We start from the raw sequence: 22,655 nt of genomic DNA, 5'->3' as shown, positions 1-22,655 counted from the left end.
GGTGCTAACGTTACAACTGTGTTGAAAACCAAACTCGACGACAGCTACTTTCTCCAAAAACTTGTTTATTTCAAAGCGAAACAAAGATTTGCATGAATGAAAATGTGAATACGTTTCCTGAAATAAAATGTAAATACAATGTTTTCGCATCAACAAAAATGACTACAGAATATATTTTGCCAAGTCCATTCTCCTGGAGAAAAAATATTAATCTTCTGCTTTTTGATCTGTACTTTGTTTTGACAATGACATCTCTGAAGAAACAGGCAGACTGGGGGATTTGTGGGAATGTTTGGACCTTTTCCCTCTGTGGACCATTTCACCTCCATTCTCCCCTTCCTCCCGCTCCAGCCTGCCTCTTTTGACAAAATGGTTTATTCTGGACTCCAGGCTCTCGCAGCATGGACGCTCCAGCAGGGGCCTGTAGGTTCTCTGCTTGCTGCCTTCTACTAGCCAGCAATGATTAGAGGACACACCGCCTGTGGATGGAGAGAAGTGAAACAATTTATACCCGTCCAACATTTTGATGTGTATAATAGACTGGGTCTAAGCAAAGTATTGAAAGGATACATAAGGGTGTAGGCAAGGGTGTCACTTTGGTTTGAGAAATGGGTGGGACACAAAACAGGGGGTTTGGGGGTTCTCCGCCAGAATTTTTTTTTTCCGATTTGAGCATTTCCTGCATTTCTACATACATTTATAGGGACTATGGTGAGACAAAATCCAGGAAATAATTCAGTTGATCATAATGATAAATTATGCCAGAAAGAATAGAACTAAACTATGTATAAAGAAAAATATCTTACTTTCTTTATTGCTTAAAATAGGGGCTAATCACTGAGACACCCTAGGATGTAGGTACCAGTTAGAGTCTCCCTTAAATAATGTATGCAGTATATGCTAAAAATGCATACAAAATATAAATATAATACTGTGGAGGCAGTATAATGGTTTTACATGAGAACACGATAGTGCAGCAGTATTGTTTAGTTTTTTGAGGAGAACACTCGGCATGCAAGTCTACAACTATTCCTTGTTGTATTGAGAACATCCACATTATTCCTACCAAATACGATACAGAGTCAAGTCAGTTTTATATGTATAAAGCAGCTTTTGTGTGTAGTAATAAAACAAAATATGGTATTAGCAAAAACAGAAAAGCAGTCTGGGCTGATATTAGAAATATTATCCAAGTCCTATTTCAAAATCCCTGTTAATATAAATTAGGTTTATGATTAAATTTAACAGGCTAAAATGAAAAATTAAAATGTTGAGGTTGTCAGGGTCTGTTCATCTCACTGAACATCTCACCTATGGCCTCCAAACCCTGGATCATCCCATGGAGGACGTGGGTCTTGACTGCACTCTGGGTCCAGTGTTGCTGCAGTGCAGAAAGGACGTGGTTCACCTCTTCATTCTCCTGTTTCCAGCTCAGACCTTCAAAGTGGCAGTCGTACAGCACCAGCGGGTAGTCTACTGCCATGCTAGAGACAAGAAGGGAGATCTTTAAGAAAGATTCATATAGATATAACTGTATTGTTGTTACTATTCTGGATTTCGTTTGCACAGGAGATTTATTATTTATACTACACACTGGTCCAACAGCGGAGCACCTTCTCTATAAGGCTCCGACCGCTTTGATGACACACGGACCGCTACAGGAAATCAATCATTCCATTATCTTTTGTTATCTTATTATTATTTGTATATTCCTTGTATTTTCTGTATGTGTACATGTTCTTGTCACTTGCTGCTGTTACACAGTAATTTCCCAGTTTGGGAATAATAAAGTCCGTCGATTTTGACGACTTCTCGTAGAACCAAAGAAGACACAATGCACAACCTCTACAACAGCAGTCCATTCACCTGTATTGGGGCTTCCTGGGGTTACTCTGAACATCCAGAAGCTGATTAATTATCTCCGGGGCTTCCAATTTCTGGCCAATCAGGAGAAGCAGTGCCATCATGCATCGTACCTGCAGCATAACACAACAGGAATTTCACCTCAGTAAGAGACTGTAAATGTCATTAATCAAAGTATTCAAATTAGCTCCACAAGAGATTGCATCTAAATTAGTCTTGCTGTTACTGAAACTAAATATTGTGTTATTACTCTATAAAAGGCCTAATTTACAGGGATACAACGGCTTGAAATTAACATATTGTTTTGCTAAGCAGAGCTCTAAAAAATAGAGGGGGAAAAACACTGAGTGAGTGTCTCTTGATACCTGGTGGTAAAGGAAGGCCAGTCCTTTGATCTCAAATATAAAGAGGTCATATTGGTCTGTGCAGTTGATGTGCTGAGGCTGCACAGGCTTGACTGATGCTGACAAGATGGTCCTCTCAAACTGCAGGACTCCGTTGCCCACATCCATTTTGCACAGGTTGCGAAAGTCATGAGTGCCCTCGTATCTGTTGGATGTTAAGAGGCCCTAAAATCAGAACTGTGACTTTGAGCGGTGACATCAGTGTTCATCACTTTTTGGCTTCACCCACCTTTTTGCAGCATCTGCCATCAATGTCACATCCAAGGATCCGCGAGGGAAATAGTACCGGTACGTGCGGGACTGACAGTCAAAGCGTGCACTAAAGCCCTCTGCTACTGGCGCCCAGTCCAAGATCCTAATGTCCTGGGGCAGGACTCTGTTCAGCATCTTCACATATGGAAGCTCAGAGCCAGTAGCTTTATTCTTGGCACTAACATCAACATGTTCAGGGACTGTGACACCAGGTCCTCCACAAAACTGCGTGGAGCGCAAATCAATAGTTATGACCTGCGGAGAAGAAACTGTGTTAATGTATGCAGGCCATTCAATTGTTTTTGTTTTATTTTGGAGCAACACACTGGATCACCATTCATATAGTTATAATCTCCCTATGTAGTCAATAAATTATAATTTGAGTCTCAGTGAACTCACTTGGGAAAAAGCACTGACTCCTTTATCAGTGCGTCCACACCGATGGTAGTTGGAGCTCTGTCGGTCCAGTATCAGCCGCGTCTTCAGCAAAGCCTCAAAGACTCTGGCCTCCACAGTGTTGTCTGTGTTCTCCTGAACTGCAAACCCCTGGTAGGACCATCCCAGGTAAGCCATCCGCAGGGCCACATGGCGCCGAGGGTGGGCGGAAAAGTCAAAGGGACGCTCTTTGCCTGCTTTCTTACCCTTTTTACTGCTGCTGGTGTTAGAATCAGGTCTGCAGTCTGTGTGTTCATTAGGAGATGGATCATCTCCAGCTTCACTCCTCTCCTTCAGCTGGGACTTGAGCTTCTTCAGGTCTGCCTCCAGCTCCTGTATTCGCCTGATTAAAGCCTCTGACATGCTGCTCAATGAATAAGCTAGAAAAAAAGACCATTTAGAAACGATAACTTTAATATTTAAATAATGTAAACCTCTGTCACTTACTTGTTACTTGTGTGAATGCAAGTTAAGCAGTATAGTTTGTACTTTTGCTTAATTCACAGTAATACAGTTTCCACAATATTCAGCCAGACAGCTAACTGGAGTCGAGTGAACGTATGCTGACTGGCTAAATCATAGACTTTTATAACGTTAACGTTACAGTCTATGGGCTAAATGCTACACACACAGTCTGTTAGCTTAGCTTGTGTGTTTTGTTACATAGCAGATATAAAGACTGGTGATGGTCGTAAATAATAAAGCAATAAAACGTTCCTTTACCTTTGATTTTAGTGTAAATGTTGCTGATAAACTTGTGTTTTTCACTCAGTCTCCTGGGTGTCTGGCGCACACGTTACTTTTCGTGCTGATACGGGTTTGCTAGAGTCGGACCGATTTTGAGAGCGGACGTATTTCCCGTAGGGGGGTTCTGGGAAACGTAGTTTATTACTTAAATCGCCTAGTGGCACAGCATTAAATAATTAAATAGCATAGTAACTCGTGTGGTAGCCCAGAAACATGCTGGTTTTACTTTAGAAAAATCTCAGTCACTCAAAACCCTTTACCGTAAAACGTAAAGTGTATTGTGAAAATATTTTGATTATAAGTCAAACAGTTAACATTCAACATGCTACAACAATTGTTGGCATTATGCCCTTATTGTTTTAGCCACTGTTTTAGCTGAGTTTACTCTGACTCAGACCAGATTTAAAGATGGCAATAATCTGATGACCTTTGGCTCGCAGCCTCAACTGCAGACTAGAGACTAGATACACAGTCTGAACCAGTTTAGTTCAAAGGTCCACAGGGCTGAAAAATTTCAATTTTTAGGTTTTATAAATGACATCTCAGAAATGATTTTGTGCTCAGCAGAGCAATTATCTAGATGAAGTGACAGAATTTTATCAGGTGCACGTTGCCGGATCTTCTCCACAGTGCTGTGGAGGAAGGTCTGGCTAGTCCACACAGCAATCCAGGATGGGAGAAAAACGTGCTCTGGTTTATTGGCATATCTTTAAACCAATCACAATCATCTTGGGGGTTGCTAAGCACCAGACGGAGCAACAGTGCCTCTGCAAAATAGCCTCGGGAAGGAACTTGTTTTGGTGGAACATGTGTACGTTCAACAGGTTGTTTTAGTCGTGCAACAGAAAACTCAGATTGGACAGATAGTCTAGCTGTCTGGATTTACCCTGCAGAGATCTGAGGAGCAGTTAATCATAGTCCTCAGAAATCCACCGGAGTTTAGAATGCCAACACAAAGAAAGCAGAAGGTGACGGACATCCGGCAGAAATGAGGGACATCCAGCGTAATTTCCGGCGGCACCTGAGCAATCCCGAAAATATGGAGCCTCCCTGGGGTCAGCTGAGAAAAAAAAACAAAAAACAGTGCGCACAGAATAAAAATCCATTCCCTCGGTTTCATAAACTGTTTGCACGGATTCATAATCCGTGCCCTTGGTTTTATAAACGTGAGCAAAGTTAGAAAGATATTCACAGATTTCAACTTCCGGGATCAATTACTCTATCGCGAAATGATATTAAATCACAAACGACGCATCTTTCCTAACGTAGTAAGGTTAACAACGAGCTACAAACTCATTTTCATCAAAATGAGCCGTCCTCCAACCTGGAGAAATAACATTGGTCTCTACGAGCAGCCGGCGGTGAGATGGCAGTAAGAGGAGTGCTTAGGGACCGTCTACAAACTAGGCTACAACACCGAAAAGAGATACAACAAAAGTATTAATTAATGAAATGATTAAATAAGGTAGTGTCTCCAAACTTACCTCAATTATAACTTTTTAGTCTGTGCGCACGGTTTAGTTTTTTTTCTCAGCTGACCCCAGAGGGGCTCCGTACGAAAGTGAAACTTCGTCGATATAGGTTAGGTCCACGCTGAACTGTTCATCTGTAATTTACATTCAAAATTAGCTCAAATGATCAAAAGGTAATATGCCAAAATTAAACATGCAAATTGAACCACTCAGCCAGAACGTATCACACATTTATTGAAAATATTCATAGTAGCATGAAATGTAAACATGAGACTATTATAACAGGTGTTTCAATGACATAGATCATAATAGACAAAAATATTTCCATTTGTCAGATAACTTGTTGAAATAGTCACAGTTGGCAAGCATGAAAGTAGCAATAAGGTACCTTTTAATTGTTTTTAAACATATCAATGACATGTTCATGTGAACTACATGTTTAATCTTTACGTCACTTTTTTTTTTTTTAAATTTCTTTATTGATTTTTTGCACTCACAGGTAGTACATTACAACTTTTGTTTAACAATTAATATCACATTTTAGAAAGAATACACTGGAAAAGCAAATAGATCAAATATGTCAGCGATGTGGGAGGTTGGCTGTGCTTGGCCGTGACGAGGGAGCACATGAGATGCATCATCTTATGTTTTCATAGTTTTTTCGTTTTAAGATTATACACAAGCACACCCCGACAACTACTCCAAAAACCTGTAATAGGTAAAAAGGTTGTAAGTTACTGGCAGCAAATGAACTCAAAGACAGGTCAAAAAGGTTCTTTTCTCTCTCTGTAAATTCAATTAATTCTGGATTTCTCCACCTGGGGCAAACAGGATGAGATAGGCTTTATTATCATTCATGCCATCCTCTGCTTATTTTTCAAATGTCTTCATTACCATTGCCTACATGAATATTTGCACATGCAAATTGTTGAAATTGCATATACACTACCGGTCAAAAGTTTGGGGTCACTTAGAAATTTCCATTCTACTCCATTATAGACAAAATACCAGCTGAGATCAGTTGCATTGTTTTTTAACCAGGGCAGCAGTTTTCAGATTACATTATGTGCTTATATAATTGCAAAAGGGTTCTCCAATGTTTTCTCAGTTAGCCTTTTAAAATAATATCAGATTAGTAAACAGAATGTGCCGTTGGAACATTGGATGAAAGTTTGCTGATAATGGGCAATGTAAATATTGCATTAAAGATCAGCCACTTCTTTCTACAAGTCGAGAACCCTTTTGCAATTATGTAAGCACATAATGTAAACTGAAAACTGCTGCACTGATTAAAAAAACAATGCAACTGACCTCAGCTGGTATTCTGTCTATAATGGAGTGGAATGGAAATTTCTAAGTGACCCCAAACTTTTGACCGGTAGTGTAGATAATTTAATAAATCACTAAATCATTCAGAGAAATACATGTGTTTTTTTTTGTTTTTCTTTATATACATTCATGGCATTTTTGACTTATCAGGTATTTAAAGTATTTACCTCTGCAACTCCAAGAGCAATGCAGACAGCACCGACCCACACCAGGTTTTTCAACAGAAAGATCCTGATGGCCGCGATACAACCCTGAGGAGGAGCACAATCGTAAAGTAAGTCATAAAATACGCTTCATCTCATACTCTTCAATCATTTGTTCACAGAAATGTGATGAAAGGGCTGTACACTTGAAATGAGATTTCCCAGCTGACCTTTGCGTATACTTTATCCTTGTTCTGTCCACAACCCTGACTCTTCTCCACGCAGCAGGAATCTGGCACGGCATCATGGTTCTGCCAGCCCACACTGCTGGACCAGTCAGTGGGGCCGTCTGCGCCACAGCATCTGAACTGCAACATAGTTTATAATACATCAAGAGAAGAGTGCACTAGTGTTTGTGGATCTGTCTATTCATGGTGCACTGTAAAAACAATTCAGTGTACATATGGGCATATGCATATTGTTTCAGGAAAAAAAAATCTTTTAAAGTTTCCTGTGTGGGAATTTGAGAAAGGTCCACTTTTGAAATGATGTGTCAAATACATAAATCTCTACGTGTCACCTTTTCCTGGATTCGGTCTATGGTGTGTCTCTTCTCCGGGCTGTATTCATGGATCACCTTTCGTGCTTTGCTGTTGTAGTCTATAGCACTTTTGGCACTCTTTAGGAGGACAGTCTACAGATATTAAAGAAGATTAAAATGGCTTTATGATCGGCACCAGAGCTTTACTTATTGTAATGGTAAACAATGTTTTATATTCCCTGAGAAGCATTGTTAATGTTTTGACCTTGATGTCAGAATTTGAGTGTCTCACCCTGCTACGAAATACGTAAAAGACAGCCCCTGAGAGTATCTCCAAAATGATAATGATGATCAGGATGCAGATGAACTAATTCATAAGGAAACACAGTGAGCAGTGTTAGAGGTCAGCTATGTCCCATATGGCTTAAAAAAACTTAAAAACAACAAAACTGTAAGTGACACATTTTAATCTAGAAAATATCGACATTCAACATCCTCCCAAAATTGTTCCACAGGTTCTTATTCAAATCTATGAGAAGACATTTAACTCATTATGGAGCATTACTGTATGTTACTTACACAAGCCACCATAGAATAGTTATCAAAGAATGCCCCCAAATGGCCCAAGAGGGAGATGAGGACTATCGTGGCACCCACTGAAATGAGGACTATAGCAATTTTAGACAGGCCGCTCCCTGCAAAAGATCCCATCTGTGAGTAAGTCGAGTGTTGCTGTACTCCGATAACGATGAGAGTAACTCCAGATGCCTGAAAAACAAATTGAACAGCTGAACATAAGTGCAGTGTGCTTTGAATAGTAACATTAAACCCAGTTCTGCTGCTGAGTGGAACTACATCATTGAAAGGAGGAAAATATAGATTTTGTCTAATAATTTGCTGAAAGATTTAGGTGGGACATTTTTGCCATGTGCGATTAATTCAATGTACTACTCATATCAATCCAAAATAAATACTGTATAACAGTTTAGGATAAAATCTGAAAATCATGAACATGAAGTAAATTGTTTTCTTTTTTATCTACTAGTACTACTAATACTCATGACCTTTTTTGAATCCCACTTAATTTAGCCCATTTATTATTTGAATCATCAATGTTATAAATTATTGCTGTCCCCAACACTTAACTCATTAATTTACAGAACCTTATTACTTACCAAAAAGAGCAAATTGAAGAAAATGAAGCAACATTTGACACTGCAAAACGAGCACATTGTCAGGACTTGTTGCAGGCAAATCCAAGTTTTTTACTGTATAAAAAGATAAATGAGCAAAAGAGTGAGCAGCAGACGGTCCTCAGTCTAGGTGTGAAGCGATACAGGCTGAGCATCTAGATGTAATTCCAATTGTAATTCAGTAGTAAGTGTGTCCCAGCATATGACCATATGCAAATAAACAGGTATCCTGATAACATTTAAATTGATATATCACATGGAAACATAAAGTCCCTGTTAGACTATTTGAATAGTAGCATTGATGAAGTGCAAATAGTAGCCTACCATAAAATATGATAATCTCAATATCAAGTAGTAGCCTCTATAAACTTCAGAAATATAAAGTGAATATTGACCCAATGGATGAACATGTTTAGAAAATTAATATATGTTTTTTCTATGTTTCTGACTTTCATTTTAAATTGCAGGTTTACAAGATTGCTAAAGGGTCAAAACAAAAGCCAAAGATCGGCATCATGGGAGGACTTACATGTGTTCAATTACTCAGAAAAATAGTTGGTCCTATTGTCATATATTTAAAAAAAAATTGTAATTTAATCAACGCCAGTCTTGAAAAGCTTTTACTTCTGTTGATCTTCTCTTTCCTTCGGCAAGTAATTAGTTTAGACGAAGATGGTAAAGGCAGGAAGTTTTTCTGACATTTATTCCAATACAAACCCCCCATTACTGTATGAGCTATTCTGTCAATTTTACATTTAACTGCACTATTCAAACAGATGATTAGCTCTGCCAGTAAATCACACATAAAATATTTGATAAACATACAGAAAAAGAACAAGAGAATATGAATCATTATTCGTAAAGAAACAGAAATGCAGTTTCTTTCTATCACAGCTCAAAGTGTCTGAGCACTTGGAGCTGTCTGACTACTGGAACTTGCTGTTGGGCTTCTTCCATTTTTTTGAGGACAAGCTCTTCCCCAGAAGCTTCTCCAGCAACATATGGAGCAGCTGCAGGCAGCCTGACCCGACTCCAACAGCTGGAAAAGGACTGAGGCCTCTGGCTGCAGCACAATTATCTTTGTTACAGTGCCCATTGCCAGTGTCCTCCGTTCTTCACATCTTTTTCTATCCATTCATGTCTTTCTCTATGTCCATCCCTTCAGTGTTTTTTTCTGCTTTCTTAGAGCTCAAGCCAGAGTGCACCAGGCTGTGAAGGACCGTGCTGCTTTCTAATTTCCGACATAACATCAGAAATTCTGTTTTTTACTCTGTTCTCATTAAACCATGGAATCACAGCAAGCTCTTTGAATGTATGTGAGATGAATGATCATGACAAAACAGACTCAGTTGCAAGCTAAGTCATGAGGTTTTACCCCAAAACAACTGTAATTATTTGAAGGACACACAGAGACTAGTTTATCTGTTAGAGGACAAGTCATTTACGTGTACAGAAGTGTGTGGTTTTATCTTTCTTCTGCTCATTACTGACTCTCGCTTTCCATGAAGCCTTATCTACTTGTTCTCATTTGCCTGCAAAGGAATTCATGCTTGAAGAGATGAAGAATATTTTGGATTACTGCAGTTGAGTCTGCATCTGTTCTCACCATCTTAAAATGTAATCTATTTGGTTATTTTTAAAGTTTAATTAAGGACTTCAGTGGTCTTGATTTGACTCTCTTCTGTTTAGCCATCAATGCTGGTTCACAGAGTTGCTCATTTCTGCAACCACAGGAGCCCCATTTAACTTTCTTAAACAAACAAATGTGTTCAGCATTTGTGTTGCCATTACTCCAATTTAATGGAGTGATGGAGCATGGCATGTGTTTAATGGAGTTTGTGGGAACAGGATAACACAAAGTCTGCATGTCTTTGATGACTTCATGGGAACAGGAAGTAAAATGATTACCATAGTTGGAGCACTCACATTGTCCTTCCCACTTTTTGCTTTTCCTGTTTTGAATTCCACAAGACTTGGTCAAACCCTTGTATGACTTCCATCTGATGAGGATACTTGTCTAGGAAAGAGGTGGAGTTATGGGTTTACTTTATGGAATGTTAACATATAAGCTCTTTGAACAATAATGACATTCTATAGTGGAAAGCTCCAAATATGGTTAAAAGCAAAGTACCACTGAATGCACTTATATTTTAAATTATTATTATTATTTTACCTTATATGGCTAATGGCTATATGGTTTCTAAAAAATGTGCCACAGCTTAGAGGACCTGAACTCAGTGGTAAGTCCACATTGTTCAGTGAAACAGCTTTTCAGAATCTGTTAACTATCTTCACTTGTTTAGAATACAGATAAGAGAAAACCAGTCTGTAGTTAATAGATCATGCAACAAAAGGTTAATGAGAGCACACGTTGGAGACACACCCAACCACCAGCCATGTATCTATTCCCATATCAATAGGATTAAAGGCGCCTCATTTACTACTACTATTACTACCACCACATTTTTCAAGGGTGATGTCATGTGTTTTGATGTTCTTTTATTATCTTTACACATTTCAGATCTGACTCATTAGTTAACATGAATGTAAAGAATACAAGAGCAGGAATAAACTTCTTATATACGGCTCTACAAATCCAAAACACAGTTTAAATATTGGGGCAACATTTAATTAAGACCAGAATGTGCCATAGAAATGTACAATTTAGATTTTAGGGGAAAAGAAAGAAAGAATGGAAGAATGAAATGCATGCACAATTTGCAAGATGTTTTTTGTACCAACATCTTAGTAATTGAGTTTGTTATACCACATAAATAAGGCGGTGGCAAAATCTAATCATGATGGAGAAAACAATAACACCAGTAAACTTGTGCTAAAGACTAATTTAGCAGTTTCGGCAGACGATTTCACGTTAAATGTCTGTATATCAGTAAACAGTTAAGCTTTGGGCCATGTCTGGACCATCAATCAACGTGCTTTTAGCGCCAGGGGACATGTTTGTAGTCTATAAGTAAATTATGTGCCTTCCACCATATGGTACTACTTACCAGTCCATGTAACTGTTTCCTGACATTCTTGCACTGACCACCATTGAATGAAATGTGTTTATTTAAAACCACACCATAGTAACTCATCTGTTTGAGGGTAGCTTTTAGAAAAAATATTATGCAACCACAATTATTGTTGTTGTAGCATTGAGAGTGTGTTACACAATAATCATTTGGTGTCTTAATAACTAATCAGCCACAAATGCATAAATTTTCTATGTTAATTCCATCTTTCAATGCTAAACTGTATAAGCAGTCAAAAAAGAGAAACTTAACAAGCTCAATATTTAATATAAATAAATAAGTAATATAGACAAGTAAATATATATATATAAAAAGCATACTTACACAAGAAACAAATTAAAATTGTTTAACAAAATGTATACATACATATAGTATGTACATATATGCATACATATACACATTCATAATTGTGTAAAAATTACATATGTAGTGCATCTAGACACATTATAACAAGCTCATTGACTAACAACAATATAGTATAATAATTGTGACTGGAGTACAACTTTGAATGTACTTTATTTATCCTATAAAGTGAAATTATTTCACTAACAAAACAAAAGCAAAACTCCTACAGAACAAAACAGACAAAGCAGACTATTTGTCTGGCTGGAGCAACAGCCAGAAAAATGCTCCTAGAAGGCGAAATGTTTTATTCACATGCTGTAAAGTAAAATAAAAGTCAGTGAGGCTTTGACAGATCTTCAGTGAAACAGCTTTTCAGAATCCGTTAACTATCTTCACTTGTTTAGAATACAGATAACAGAAAACCAGTCTATAGTTAATAGATCATGCAACAAAAGGTTAATTAGAGCACACCTTGGAGACACACCCAACCAGCAGCCATGTATCTATTCCCATATCAATAGGATTAAAGGCGCCTCATTTACAAGTGGAATTTACTCAGGGGCGGAATGGGGATTGGGGGTGCTCTGGGTCTCCAGCCCCAAATGTTTTCTCAAAAGCCCCGAATCTTTTTGGTTTTTAAAAGACCCCTCTCAGTCTCTCTGACTGGACCGACAAATCAATGGAGCAAAAGTTCTATTACTAGGGGAATATCGGCATCTATAGGTTCAGAATCAGTATCAGGATTTATTGCCAAGCAAGTTTGCAATGCAAGGAATTTGCCTTGGTGTATTAGGTGCATACAGTAAACAATAAACATATTAAAAAGGGAATAAACAATAATACAAGTTCCACAGTCAAGAACATAAATACAGAATAGATACATTACAATAAAAAGTAGGCTATGTAAAAAGATACTATAACAAATATGTGCAATATTACTGTAGGCTGTATGGTTTGTGCATGGTGTGCAAAAATATTGTTCAGGAGATGTGCAAATGTTCACAGTATATATGTTATGTGCAATGGCCAGGAATAATAGTCCAGGATGTGTTAATGTACGTAGAGTGACACCCTAACATTGTCACAGGGGGCTGATCTGTGCTGCCTTTACTACTATTATGATTATGCCATTCCCTGAATACATCTAATATAATTGAGTAGATGTTCTTCTGTTGTTCAATTCAGAGTATTGAAGCCACATTTACTTGGCATCGTTGAGGATCCATGATATGCAATTACATCATCTTAGATTATTATGGGATGGAATTAAATGTCGATTTTGTCAGCTATTCATTCTGTGAACACCGGCATTACCCTATATGTTTATAATGTCTGGTTCCACCCCTGACTTCTCCACTTTCATTCAAAGAAACCCAACCCCTGGAAATCTAAAGTTGTCCTTTCACTGATTTCTCTTCATATTGTCTGTTGCACAGCAGAGTACATGCACACAGAAAAGCTGCCCCACTGGCTCTTCTGGATTCCTGTGGTGACTGGCAGTGTTGCTCAACCTACTGAGTGTTTACAGGGAATAGGTGTTAACAGAGGGTAAAATGGCAAAAGAAGCAGACTGTGGGATGTTCTGAGAGGAGAAGTAGTTTTTATGAAGAGAACCACGAGGTAAAATATGCTTTTCTCTTTGGTGTTTCTTTTATCACTATCCACCGTAGTGCCCTCTGTTTCTCTTCAGCTTGAATGTTTTGTCTCTTCCACGCCCTTTCTACTCTTGTTTTCTATCACATGCGTCTCTCTCCTGCTGTTCTTAGCGCAGAGGGACAGTAGAGGCTGGACATGTGTGTTTTTATTGGCCTTCCGGGAAGAAGAAAAAAAAGCAGTTTCCTGTGTGGGGTTGAGGGTGGGTTGTGATTTCAGAGCAGCCTGAAAGCAGATGCTCCTCCTGTTAACATCTCAGAGGATGTGTGAATGAAGACAGGGTGACTATTCAACATATCAGCTTCACACTATACTTCTATACTTAGTACAACATACCACAACAAAGAGAGGAAGAGGAGGCCCAACTCATTAGTGACTATTTATCATTTCTACCCAGGGATGGATAAGGATGGCTATAATGGTGAGAAGCCAAAGACTTTTGTTTCTACTTTCCGGTTGGCCCTCAAGCCTCAAGCCAGACCTTTCTGTGTGGAGAAGCAGAAAGGTTTAGAGGATGGACTGGATACCAATAACAGGACGTTAATGGGAAACAACAAAATGGGAGTCTCATCTGCAGCAGGTAAAGACTAGAAGAACAGGAGAACTTTTGAATGTGTGAGTTGTTTAATGTTAATGAACTGGACTCATATTGCAACATAGTAACGCCCCATCCTGAGCCTCAGCCCGCTGCAGCCCCTACAGGCACTTGATGTTTTAATTTGAAAATGAATTTGATAATTTAAACTTCTTTAACTTGAATCCTTCGCATGAGGGCATTGTAAAGGCCTATCAGGGAAACGAGTACTGGGATCTGTTAGATTGCATATTATATGGTTAACTCACCTGGGGCTAGTTGGCTACTTCTCAAAATAATAGTTTGGGGCAGCTCTCTCTCTCTCTCTCTCTCTCTCTCTCTCTCTCTCTCTCTCTCTCTCTCTCTCTCTCTCTCTATATATATATATATATATATATATATATATATATATATGTACATACCCTGAACACCAAAATACATGTGTGCAAACACACATGTGGTGGTAAAATCTTGTTAACGCCATGTCAAATTCCCCAGGCTTGCACTCACAACTGTACTCCAGTAGATACAGTAACTGATTAAACTGAAACTTAATACTGCTCTGCCTGGAGGTAAAACAGGTGAATACCACACACCCACAACAGTCAACAGTTTTAATATTTTCATTTTTGACTACATTTGCATCTACCACACGATGCATTTGAAGTTAATCTATAGATATAGATATATCTATCAGTTAGACCAGGCCTGGAGTGGAAAAGCCCCCCCAACTCTTCACCGAAACATCCACTGATGACTTCTCCTGATTGGTCAGCGGTAGAAGAAACACTGATGTATTAAGTTTGCAATATCTGAAAACGAAGAAACCCCATTGTCCTGAACTTCACCCCTCTGCTTAGATTCCAGGCTGACAACCCTGCAGGCGCTTGAAATGCCTCGCTTCAAACAACCACTCAAGGACTGTGCAGTTTTTGAAGGAAGTAATGCTACTTTTCAAGGTGTTATTACAGGAAGTCAGCCTCTGAGCATTTCCTGGCTACACAATGGTAAATGGCTGATTACCATACCTTTAAAAATGCACACCTACTCTCCATTATGAGAAAGGTTCAAACCACAATATTCTGTATTTAGAAGGATTTTTTTATAATCATCCTCAACAGTAAAAACATGTTTACCTATTGTCATTTTGTCATATAGGGGAGAGGGTGCACTCTAGTACATCCTTCAAAAATGGTGTTGCCAGTCTGACTGTGACTCAGTGTTCACCTGGAGATGCCGGGACGTATACCTGCATAGCTGAGAACACTGCTGGGAAACAGTCAAGCAGTGCTGTGTTACATATCACAGGTAAAGAAGGGGTAAAGTGTCAAGTTAGAAATCACTCACACATCCCAAACAGTATAATCTTTCCTTAAATAATTCATATTAACTTGATGTGTATACAGTAAACCAGTTTTCACTCTGTTTGCAATGGGACAGCAACAAAGAAAATCCCCAGAGCAACCAACCATGAGCTGCACAGTGAGGTCACATTCAAGGTTGCATCATCCAAAAACACTCAATTGTCCTTAGCTTCTAAAGAGAGAAGCCAACACAGAGAAGAAGAAGACAAAGGTAGACACTGACCTTTGTTAAGCATCCTACAAAAAAACATTTGTATTGTTTACAAACCCATACAACCCTACCTTCCTTCTGCTTTTCTTCTTACTAAGAATACTTGAAATAATGAAAATTAATCATAAATATGCTGGTAATAAAGGGCAGGGAAGCAGCAACAAAAATTGTGAATGACATGCATTTTATTTAGTTAATAAAACACTGACTGTATCTTTAAACTTCACTCACCTGTTGCAGCCTACGGTGCATCTCATAGCCCTTAAATTGCCTCCTCGAGTCCTCCACTTGCCTCCCTTCTTAGTCCCTCCCACCGAGGAGGCACGGGAAAGACACGAGGAAATCAGGGGAGGAGAGAGGCAACGAGCAAATGTGTTTTTGGAGGGATGAGACGTCCTTACCTCTGAAGCATAACATGACAATGTCAGCTGTTTGGGCAGAGTTAGCAATTCCTTCAGCTGCACGGCTTCTGGGGATGCTGCTCTTGTGTATCCTCGCCTATAGCTCCTCAATGAGCCCTCCTCGATGCTCACTCCTCGGTCCTCCGGGCAGACATAAGAGCTTTGAGACAGCCTTCACCGAGGAGGTACAATTTCTGATTCAGCCGAGGACCGAGGAGTCGAGGAGCTATCAAATTAGGGTTATGAGATGCAGCCTATCCACTCACACGTTTTGAAAAATGGTGCCTACCTTTTTTATTCAAAAGTGCAATGCATTCTGTTGATTGCAGCGCCACTGCAACCAAACATTACTGCTCACATGTGATTGGTTAGATACTTCTTAAACCTGCCTATAGTAGAACACACCTGTAAGTCAATCCACTTCTTCAGTCTCCACAGCTATCAGAGAGATCAACCTGCAAACAAAAGTCTCCACAAGCAAAGGTGAGTGGAGGGCACCACAACATGTTGATATGGTACAACACTTTGGTCAGGTTTTATTAATTAAGCAAACTCTTATTCACCTCAGGGCCTCCTGTGGAGTTTGTAGACCCACCAGACAAGGTGGAGGTTCGAGTAGGAGAGCAGGCCCGGCTACACTGTGAGTTCAGGAGCAGCTGTGTCCCTGTGGCCTGCTGCTGGATTTACAAAAAAGGCAAGGTAATAATAACAAAGTCCCAGTGGTTGTAAGTATTGTTTGATCCATTACTTTATATTCTCACTTTGAAATTCAGTGCCAGTAAAGGCTTATGTACTTCCACCTTGCCTGGTCTTCAGGTGGTGGTAGGAGGGCCAAGGATGTCTGTCCGGAGCAGTGACACACAAAGCGGCGTGGAAATCTCTCAGGCCCGTCAGAATGACACAGGCTCGTACACCGTCATAGTGCGAAACAGAAAAGGCTCTGCCCAGCATACCGTCTCCCTCAGTGTCATAGGTGAGACTCACTTTTATCTACAGTTCAGTATTTACAGTATGTATTATAGAGTTCTCCAGTGGCTTGAGATGATGCAACACTGGTATTTGTTGTCCTTTAAATGCATGCTCACATATGAAATTAGGTAAATGCTGCAAAAAGCACCAAATTATGTTACCTATCAGTGGCTCAAAATTGCTTCATGTCTTGGTATATGAATAGAGGTATTTTGTTGAATTTCTACTCAGACCGCCCTGACCCACCGGCATCCCAACCTGTTGTTTCCAAGCTGTCTACTCAGTCTCTGGTCCTCTCCTGGACGGGCCCCAGTTACGACGGAGGTACAGCAGTGCTGGGCTACAACGTGGAGGTCAGACAAGAGGGCCAGGACAAGCCTGAGAGCTGGACTGAAGTAACAAGTTGTTGCAAAAGCACAACCCACCACATCCATTCAGGCCTCGAGCCTCTGGGACAGTACCGCTTCCGTGTCAGAGCCTACAACTCAGCAGGGGTCAGCGAACCAAGCCAGGAGTCTGAGTGTGTCAAGATGGCGACAAGTGCAAGTATGTTAGATTTGTAAAAATGTTTGAGAAGAGGATTTGAAATGTATTTGTCAGGAGGGATTTATCACCTGTGTATTTTTTTGTGTCAGAAGAAGAAAAGAAGGAAGAGTCTGAGTCGCACATAACAGTGACCATTGACACCAAACACAAGGTCAAGGACCACTACAATGTGCATGAGAGGCTGGGAGTGTAAGCATGTATTTACAACAAACTTTAAACTTACCAGATGTATTCTCATGTATGTTACCAATGAATAAATTAAAAAACAGCAAAGTAAAGATGCAATGCCTCTTATTTGTTTTGCCAGTGGGAAGTTTGGCCAGGTGTTCCTGATGTCCCACAAAGACACGGGTCAGAAAGTTGCGGGGAAGTTCTACCGAGCCCGAACCTTCAAGGATAAGACGGCAGCTCGCAAAGAGATCAAACTAATGAACCGTCTTCACCACCCAAAACTGGTCCAATGTCTGGCTGCCTATGAAACATGCTCCGAGATGGTCATGGTCATGGAGTAGTAAGTAATTGTGGAGTGGAAAGTTTCTACTGCTGACCAGGACAAAGCCAGAAGTGATTTATCTATCCTCAACTAGTGGCAAAGCAGGAAGTGTAGGGAAGCCATGGTTTCACACCATTACTGATGATGTGAAACAAGGGGAGTGACACTAGTGGTATTAAATGGATACTAGGTGTTTTTTAACAGTGATACAAGGTTGTTGAGAAATTAGATTTAGTGTGGCTAGTGCATTTTCTTTTTTCAATTTTTTTTTATCTCAACTGAAACCATTGAAACCATAAAATTACAGCAAACCACATGGGAAGCCATGTAATCAACATATTAAAGTATGATTTGATGAATATGGTATGTGTCTTTTGTGTAAAGTATTATTTGTAGATTGTAATTTAGATGCTGTTTAGTCAAAAATAACAAAGCAATTAGACTACATGATTACATTTGGATAGTCTAGAATATTTTCAACTAACAAATCTCAAACAATGTTTATAAATACTGCTTATCACTGCTAGGACCGGGGCTGCAGTAGTTTTTGAAGCATGGACCTGAATGGTGTTACTTGTCTGCCCAGTATTGAAGGTGGGGAACTCTTTGAACGCATCGTGGATGACAACTATGAGCACACGGAGCCCACCAGTGCCCGTTACATGCAGCAGATCCTGGAGGGCATGCAGTATGTTCACAAGCAGAATATTGTCCACCTGGACCTCAAACCAGAGAACATCATCTGTATGGATACAACTGGTACACGGATCAAGATCATCGACTTTGGCTTGGCTCGTGAACTGGGTGAGTTAGCTGGATTTGTAGAAACATCATAGTGATGCCACTGGGATGTCATGTGCTAATATGATAAATATGAAGCAAAATTCAAAAGGAACTTTTTTGAGAGGGTCATTCTCTTGAGTGCAGCATATTTTCTTTTTGCTTTTATTTTATTATTTTTTTATAACTTTTGCAGTTGTTCACTAGGTGAATAAATCACCCAGTGTGTGTGTATAAGTGTATTCTTATGAATGACATATCCTGTGTATATTCCTGTAAAAGTTACAGTCCAGGGAAATCCAAGGGTCTTTATAAGGCGGCAGTCAATGCTGTGCAGCCTTGTGCACCTAGCAGGGAGAATAAAATAAAATAAAATGCTTACTACATTAAAAAGAATTGTGCATCAAGTTTAACAAAAATATTTTTACTATTTTGCCAACCTCTCAATATGACCAGATTTTATCCTGACAACAAAGTGAGGTTGACACAGGATCACTTAATTAAATACCCAACATCAAGGAGTGTTGTTTCTAATTCCCTAAATGTACTACTACACAATAGCAGGTCCTTAAATAGATAAATGCAGCAAAGCCTGTGAAGCCAATTCAGGGAGTAAATTTGGTGACGCTCCAGAAGCTGCATCTCCAGAATAGGTGGTCAATTTAGAGCTGGCTTTAGCCATCTGTAAATAGGCTCATACAAACGGCAAATGCAAAACATTCAGGCTGACATTTTGAATTTCTTACTCTCATCTTGTTCTTCAGAGGAGGGTAAACCTCTGATGGTGATGCATGGTACGCCAGAGTTTGTGGCCCCTGAGGTGATAAACTATGAGTCTGTGGGCCTTGAGACAGACATGTGGAGCATCGGAGTCATCTGCTTTGTCTTGTGAGTCGAACGAAGGCTGTAGTGATTTAAACTGTAGCCACAGTAACATACCCTGAAAGTAAAAATGCAACTGGGGATACTTTGTGGAAGTGAAAACGGTGCTCGTAGAGGCAATTTCAGATTCTTCATAAAGTGTGGCACAGAGAAAGAAACTTCATGTGATAAATGCCTTGTGTTTATTCTTTAGTTATCCTATTCACATATCAACTGTGGTAAAGTCATTTCAATACATTACCGTCTTAAGATTATGTCAAAGATGAAATGGTAAATTTAAGAATGTAAAATCTACCCAAATGATTCCACAAATTCAAATTTGGTGCCATCTGCTGGTGATGTTGTATTACTACAGACCCCCATAACATGACGTTGGTAGTGCATTAAAGTGTGCAAACTTTTTGTGAATAATAAACTCAAGACAATTAATTTACCCGAGGGTCAGTGTTCCTCTTTCAATGAAACGTGAGACTGTGTATATTTCATTTATTGTTAATTTGTGTCCTAGGCTCAGTGGAGAATCACCCTTCCAGGGGAACAACGATGCTGAGACTTTGGCTCTTGTGACTGCTGCCAGCTTTGAGTTTGACCAGGAGAGTTTTGAGGACATCTCTGATCAAGCTAAAGACTTTATCAGCTCCCTGCTGAAAAAAGACCGGAGGTTGGTCTGTTTTTCCTCCCTACTCTTCTCATGATTATGGCTCATGGCAAATTCTCACCATGATCACCTAGAGTATATGATAGGTGTGCTCACAAACATCGTGAAACAATAACAAAGTTTCAAGCTCGGCACCTCGGACATTTCCAACCGTTTGCAGAAAAGCTCTGAATATGAGTCAGGGAGAGCCAGGATTTAAGATAATCCACGGCTACATCACAGTGAGCTCAGGAGACTGCTGGCATTTGATAGCCTTTGCTTTTCCCTCTCTCTTCACCTGCACTCTAGATGCAGGTTGTCATGTACCAAGGCCCTCGCCCACCCCTGGATGGCCTCTTTTACCCCACTGAACCGCAGACCCACCAAATCCCTTAAAAAGGAGAAGATGAGACGCTTTCTGGCCAAGCGCAAGTGGAAGGTAACACACCTTTTATAATCACTATAATGCCGTTAGCCCAGCGGTGGACAGATGGAACAATTTTCTTATCAGAACTTCCCTATGATGGCCTTTCAATCCATTGTCCTATATAAACCTTAAGCTTTGGTATGAGTGTAGTTTGTCATCCAGTGCTATTTGTCCTTTAAACTTCTAGAAAACTGGCAAGGCTGTTTTGGCCCTACAGCGGATGTCTAATCTCTCTAACAGGCCAGACTCTCCTGGCAGCTCCTCAGAGGGTAAGACTGATAAAAAGACACACACACACACACACACACACACACACACACACACACACACACACACACACACACACACACACACACACACACACACACACACACACAATGCCCTGCTTTGTCCTGGAGCTACATACATATGGCAGATGACTCACAGTTTTCAATTGTCACTTCAAGTTTACCCTTTTGTGATCTGTAAAGCCTTGTTTCCGTTTTATTCATCATCATCATCCCTCTCATCCAGAGCCAGGCTGGAGCCAAGAGGCAGAGGAGGCCATCCAGTCACTGGATAAGCAGCTTCAGAGTGAACCTCGCTTCCAGCGCGCCCTAAAGGACGCCACCCTTCCCAAAGGAGCGACAGCTCGGCTAACATGCCTCGTGAATGGTAGAGTGACAGAACTGTGTTGCACTTCATTATATAGTGCCCCACCACATTCTGCAAGAGAAGCAAAAAAGACAATACTTTCTGAAAAAAAAGTCCTAAACTGGCTGCCATGATTTTTTATTATTTTATTTTTTATTTTTTTATATTAACTATGTTAATATTTATGTGAACCGCATCCAGCGAAAGGGACTGAAAATCCTCCAAGACCCCACACACCCTGCTAACCCCTTACTGGTGACACTCCCCTCAGAAAAAAGACAAATCTAATAAATCCAAAACATCCCGCTTTCTTAACAGCACCTACTGCAGAACCATCCAGCTACTCAACAGATCCTCAACACTTCACACTTCCTCAACAGCACCTCATGGATACAATGCACTGACACTTTATAACTCTTGACTGCACTGACTTGTAGGGTGCCTTTCAGCACTGGCACTTTACTTTTTAAAACATATTTATCTATTTTATTAGTGTGTGTGTGTGTGTGTGTCTGGTATTGACGGTCCTGCTATGAATGCTTTGTTCTTTTGAGCAGACTGCACCAAATTCCTAGCAACTTAGTTGCATGGCAATAAATTATTGAATCTAGAATTGAATCTTTAACCCTTCCGACATCTGATGTTGGTGTATTTGATTATATAATGTCCTATATTTTATGATCTTGATTCGGCAGTAATGTCCTATTATCTCAATCCCAGGTTACCCGCAGCCACAGGTGAAGTGGCTCCAGAATGAGAAGCCGGTGTCTGAATCAAACAGAGTGACCATGGAGCAACATGAAGACGGGCTCTGCTCTCTGGTTCTGGCTGGTTTGGAGCCTTCTGACTCTGGGGTTTATGTGTGCAGGGCCAGCAACAAGCTGGGGGAAGCAATGTGCTCTGCCAAACTGAAAGTGGAGATGTGATTGTGGAGAACCAGCGGAGGCAACAACTTAAGATTTCCTTTATTTGGATAAAGCCTGGACTTTGATGTGACACAGATCAGTACACGGATTGACAGTTATTCACTGCAACACAAAAGGCTGCGTACACAAAATGTCAAGGAAAAAAGGGTGTGTTTGGGGAGAATAATAAGGTTTGGACATGCATACCCAGAGCCCTTTTTGTTTCACAAGCTAACAGTTACTAGTGCACTAAGTCTGTATTCTTTAAATATGTAGTTAGCATGTTCAGCTGCCAGTGCACAAGGTTTTGTTGCACTGAAACAAGGTGATATCATGCTACTGTGGCTGACCTCAGCACCGTTCACACAAGTCACATTCAAATTGTACATTTTGCACATTGTTCAAACGTAAATGTTTTTAAAAT

General features: G+C 39.9%; 4 protein-coding genes across 7 annotated transcripts in view; 1 reads left to right on the top strand and 3 right to left on the bottom strand.

The window, feature by feature from the left end:
• dcakd (dephospho-CoA kinase domain containing) overlaps window positions 1-16,375 on the bottom strand; it is a 21,884-nt gene extending 5,509 nt beyond the window's left edge. Inside the window, exon 1 of the mRNA XM_031315300.1 lies at window positions 16,365-16,375. The gene's annotated coding sequence lies outside the window, so the exon portion shown is untranslated. The remainder of the gene's footprint in view (window positions 1-16,364) is intronic.
• Window positions 49-3,824, bottom strand: pus3 (pseudouridylate synthase 3). Of its 2 annotated transcripts, none has more exons than XM_031315290.2 (7): window positions 3,678-3,824; window positions 2,919-3,318; window positions 2,497-2,774; window positions 2,229-2,412; window positions 1,867-1,976; window positions 1,312-1,484; window positions 49-479 (listed from the first exon to the last, which is right to left on the bottom strand). In XM_031315290.2, the coding sequence occupies exons 2-7, from the start codon at window positions 3,315-3,317 to the stop codon at window positions 208-210; spliced, it is 1,416 nt and encodes a 471-aa protein (XP_031171150.1). In that variant the 5' UTR covers window position 3,318; window positions 3,678-3,824; the 3' UTR covers window positions 49-207. The 2 variants fall into 2 exon arrangements, with proteins under 2 accessions (XP_031171150.1, XP_031171151.1); XM_031315291.2 differs by having other exon boundaries at window positions 208-479; window positions 2,919-3,334; window positions 3,678-3,818.
• On the bottom strand, window positions 5,388-8,574 carry LOC116061236 (CD63 antigen-like). Its single transcript, XM_031315297.2, has 7 exons — window positions 8,362-8,574; window positions 7,766-7,954; window positions 7,479-7,553; window positions 7,226-7,339; window positions 6,876-7,013; window positions 6,670-6,753; window positions 5,388-5,882 (listed from the first exon to the last, which is right to left on the bottom strand). The coding sequence occupies exons 1-7, from the start codon at window positions 8,416-8,418 to the stop codon at window positions 5,811-5,813; spliced, it is 729 nt and encodes a 242-aa protein (XP_031171157.1). The 5' UTR covers window positions 8,419-8,574; the 3' UTR covers window positions 5,388-5,810.
• Window positions 13,198-22,655, top strand: LOC116061231 (myosin light chain kinase, smooth muscle-like). 3 transcript variants are annotated; one of them, XM_035997652.1, is made up of 20 exons: window positions 13,198-13,376; window positions 13,528-13,687; window positions 13,736-13,989; window positions 14,844-14,990; window positions 15,142-15,291; window positions 15,424-15,471; window positions 15,508-15,558; window positions 16,389-16,442; window positions 16,528-16,658; window positions 16,776-16,932; window positions 17,160-17,474; window positions 17,564-17,663; window positions 17,782-17,985; window positions 18,554-18,771; window positions 19,512-19,635; window positions 20,138-20,290; window positions 20,576-20,705; window positions 20,881-20,962; window positions 21,207-21,347; window positions 22,047-22,655. In XM_035997652.1, exons 2-20 carry the CDS (start codon window positions 13,680-13,682, stop codon window positions 22,250-22,252), a joined length of 2,673 nt encoding a protein of 890 aa, XP_035853545.1. In that variant the 5' UTR covers window positions 13,198-13,376; window positions 13,528-13,679; the 3' UTR covers window positions 22,253-22,655. The 3 variants fall into 3 exon arrangements, with proteins under 3 accessions (XP_035853545.1, XP_035853544.1, XP_031171143.1); XM_035997651.1 differs by having other exon boundaries at window positions 15,424-15,558; window positions 17,160-17,468; XM_031315283.2 differs by lacking the exon at window positions 13,528-13,687 and having other exon boundaries at window positions 13,215-13,376; window positions 13,807-13,989; window positions 15,424-15,558.

This window comes from Sander lucioperca, chromosome 22 (genome assembly GCF_008315115.2).
Source record: "Sander lucioperca isolate FBNREF2018 chromosome 22, SLUC_FBN_1.2, whole genome shotgun sequence".
NCBI lineage: Eukaryota > Metazoa > Chordata > Actinopteri > Perciformes > Percidae > Sander > Sander lucioperca.
This window is presented reverse-complemented; position numbering and strand designations above follow the sequence as displayed.

What these genes read in the sequence shown, in the direction of transcription:
- pus3 (XM_031315290.2), bottom strand. Translation starts at nt 3,317, where the DNA reads ATGTCAGAGGCTTTAATCAGGCGAATACAGGAGCTGGAGGCAGACCTG. An exon ending in TGGCCTTCCTTTACCACCAG is followed by an intron (nt 1,977 to 2,228) that starts GTATCAAGAGAC and finishes GTTATGCTGCAG; the next exon opens with GTACGATGCATGATGGCACT. An exon ending in CCCAGGAAGCCCCAATACAG is followed by an intron (nt 1,485 to 1,866) that starts GTGAATGGACTG and finishes TCTTGTCTCTAG; the next exon opens with CATGGCAGTAGACTACCCGC.
- LOC116061236 (XM_031315297.2), bottom strand. Translation starts at nt 8,418, where the DNA reads ATGTGCTCGTTTTGCAGTGTCAAATGTTGCTTCATTTTCTTCAATTTG. An exon ending in ACTATTCTATGGTGGCTTGT is followed by an intron (nt 7,554 to 7,765) that starts GTAAGTAACATA and finishes CTTATGAATTAG; the next exon opens with TTCATCTGCATCCTGATCAT. An exon ending in TAGACCGAATCCAGGAAAAG is followed by an intron (nt 7,014 to 7,225) that starts GTGACACGTAGA and finishes ACTATGTTGCAG; the next exon opens with TTCAGATGCTGTGGCGCAGA.
- LOC116061231 (XM_035997651.1), top strand. An exon ending in TGCTGTGTTACATATCACAG is followed by an intron (nt 15,292 to 15,423) that starts GTAAAGAAGGGG and finishes GCAATGGGACAG; the next exon opens with CAACAAAGAAAATCCCCAGA. An exon ending in GGAGTCATCTGCTTTGTCTT is followed by an intron (nt 19,636 to 20,137) that starts GTGAGTCGAACG and finishes TTTGTGTCCTAG; the next exon opens with GCTCAGTGGAGAATCACCCT.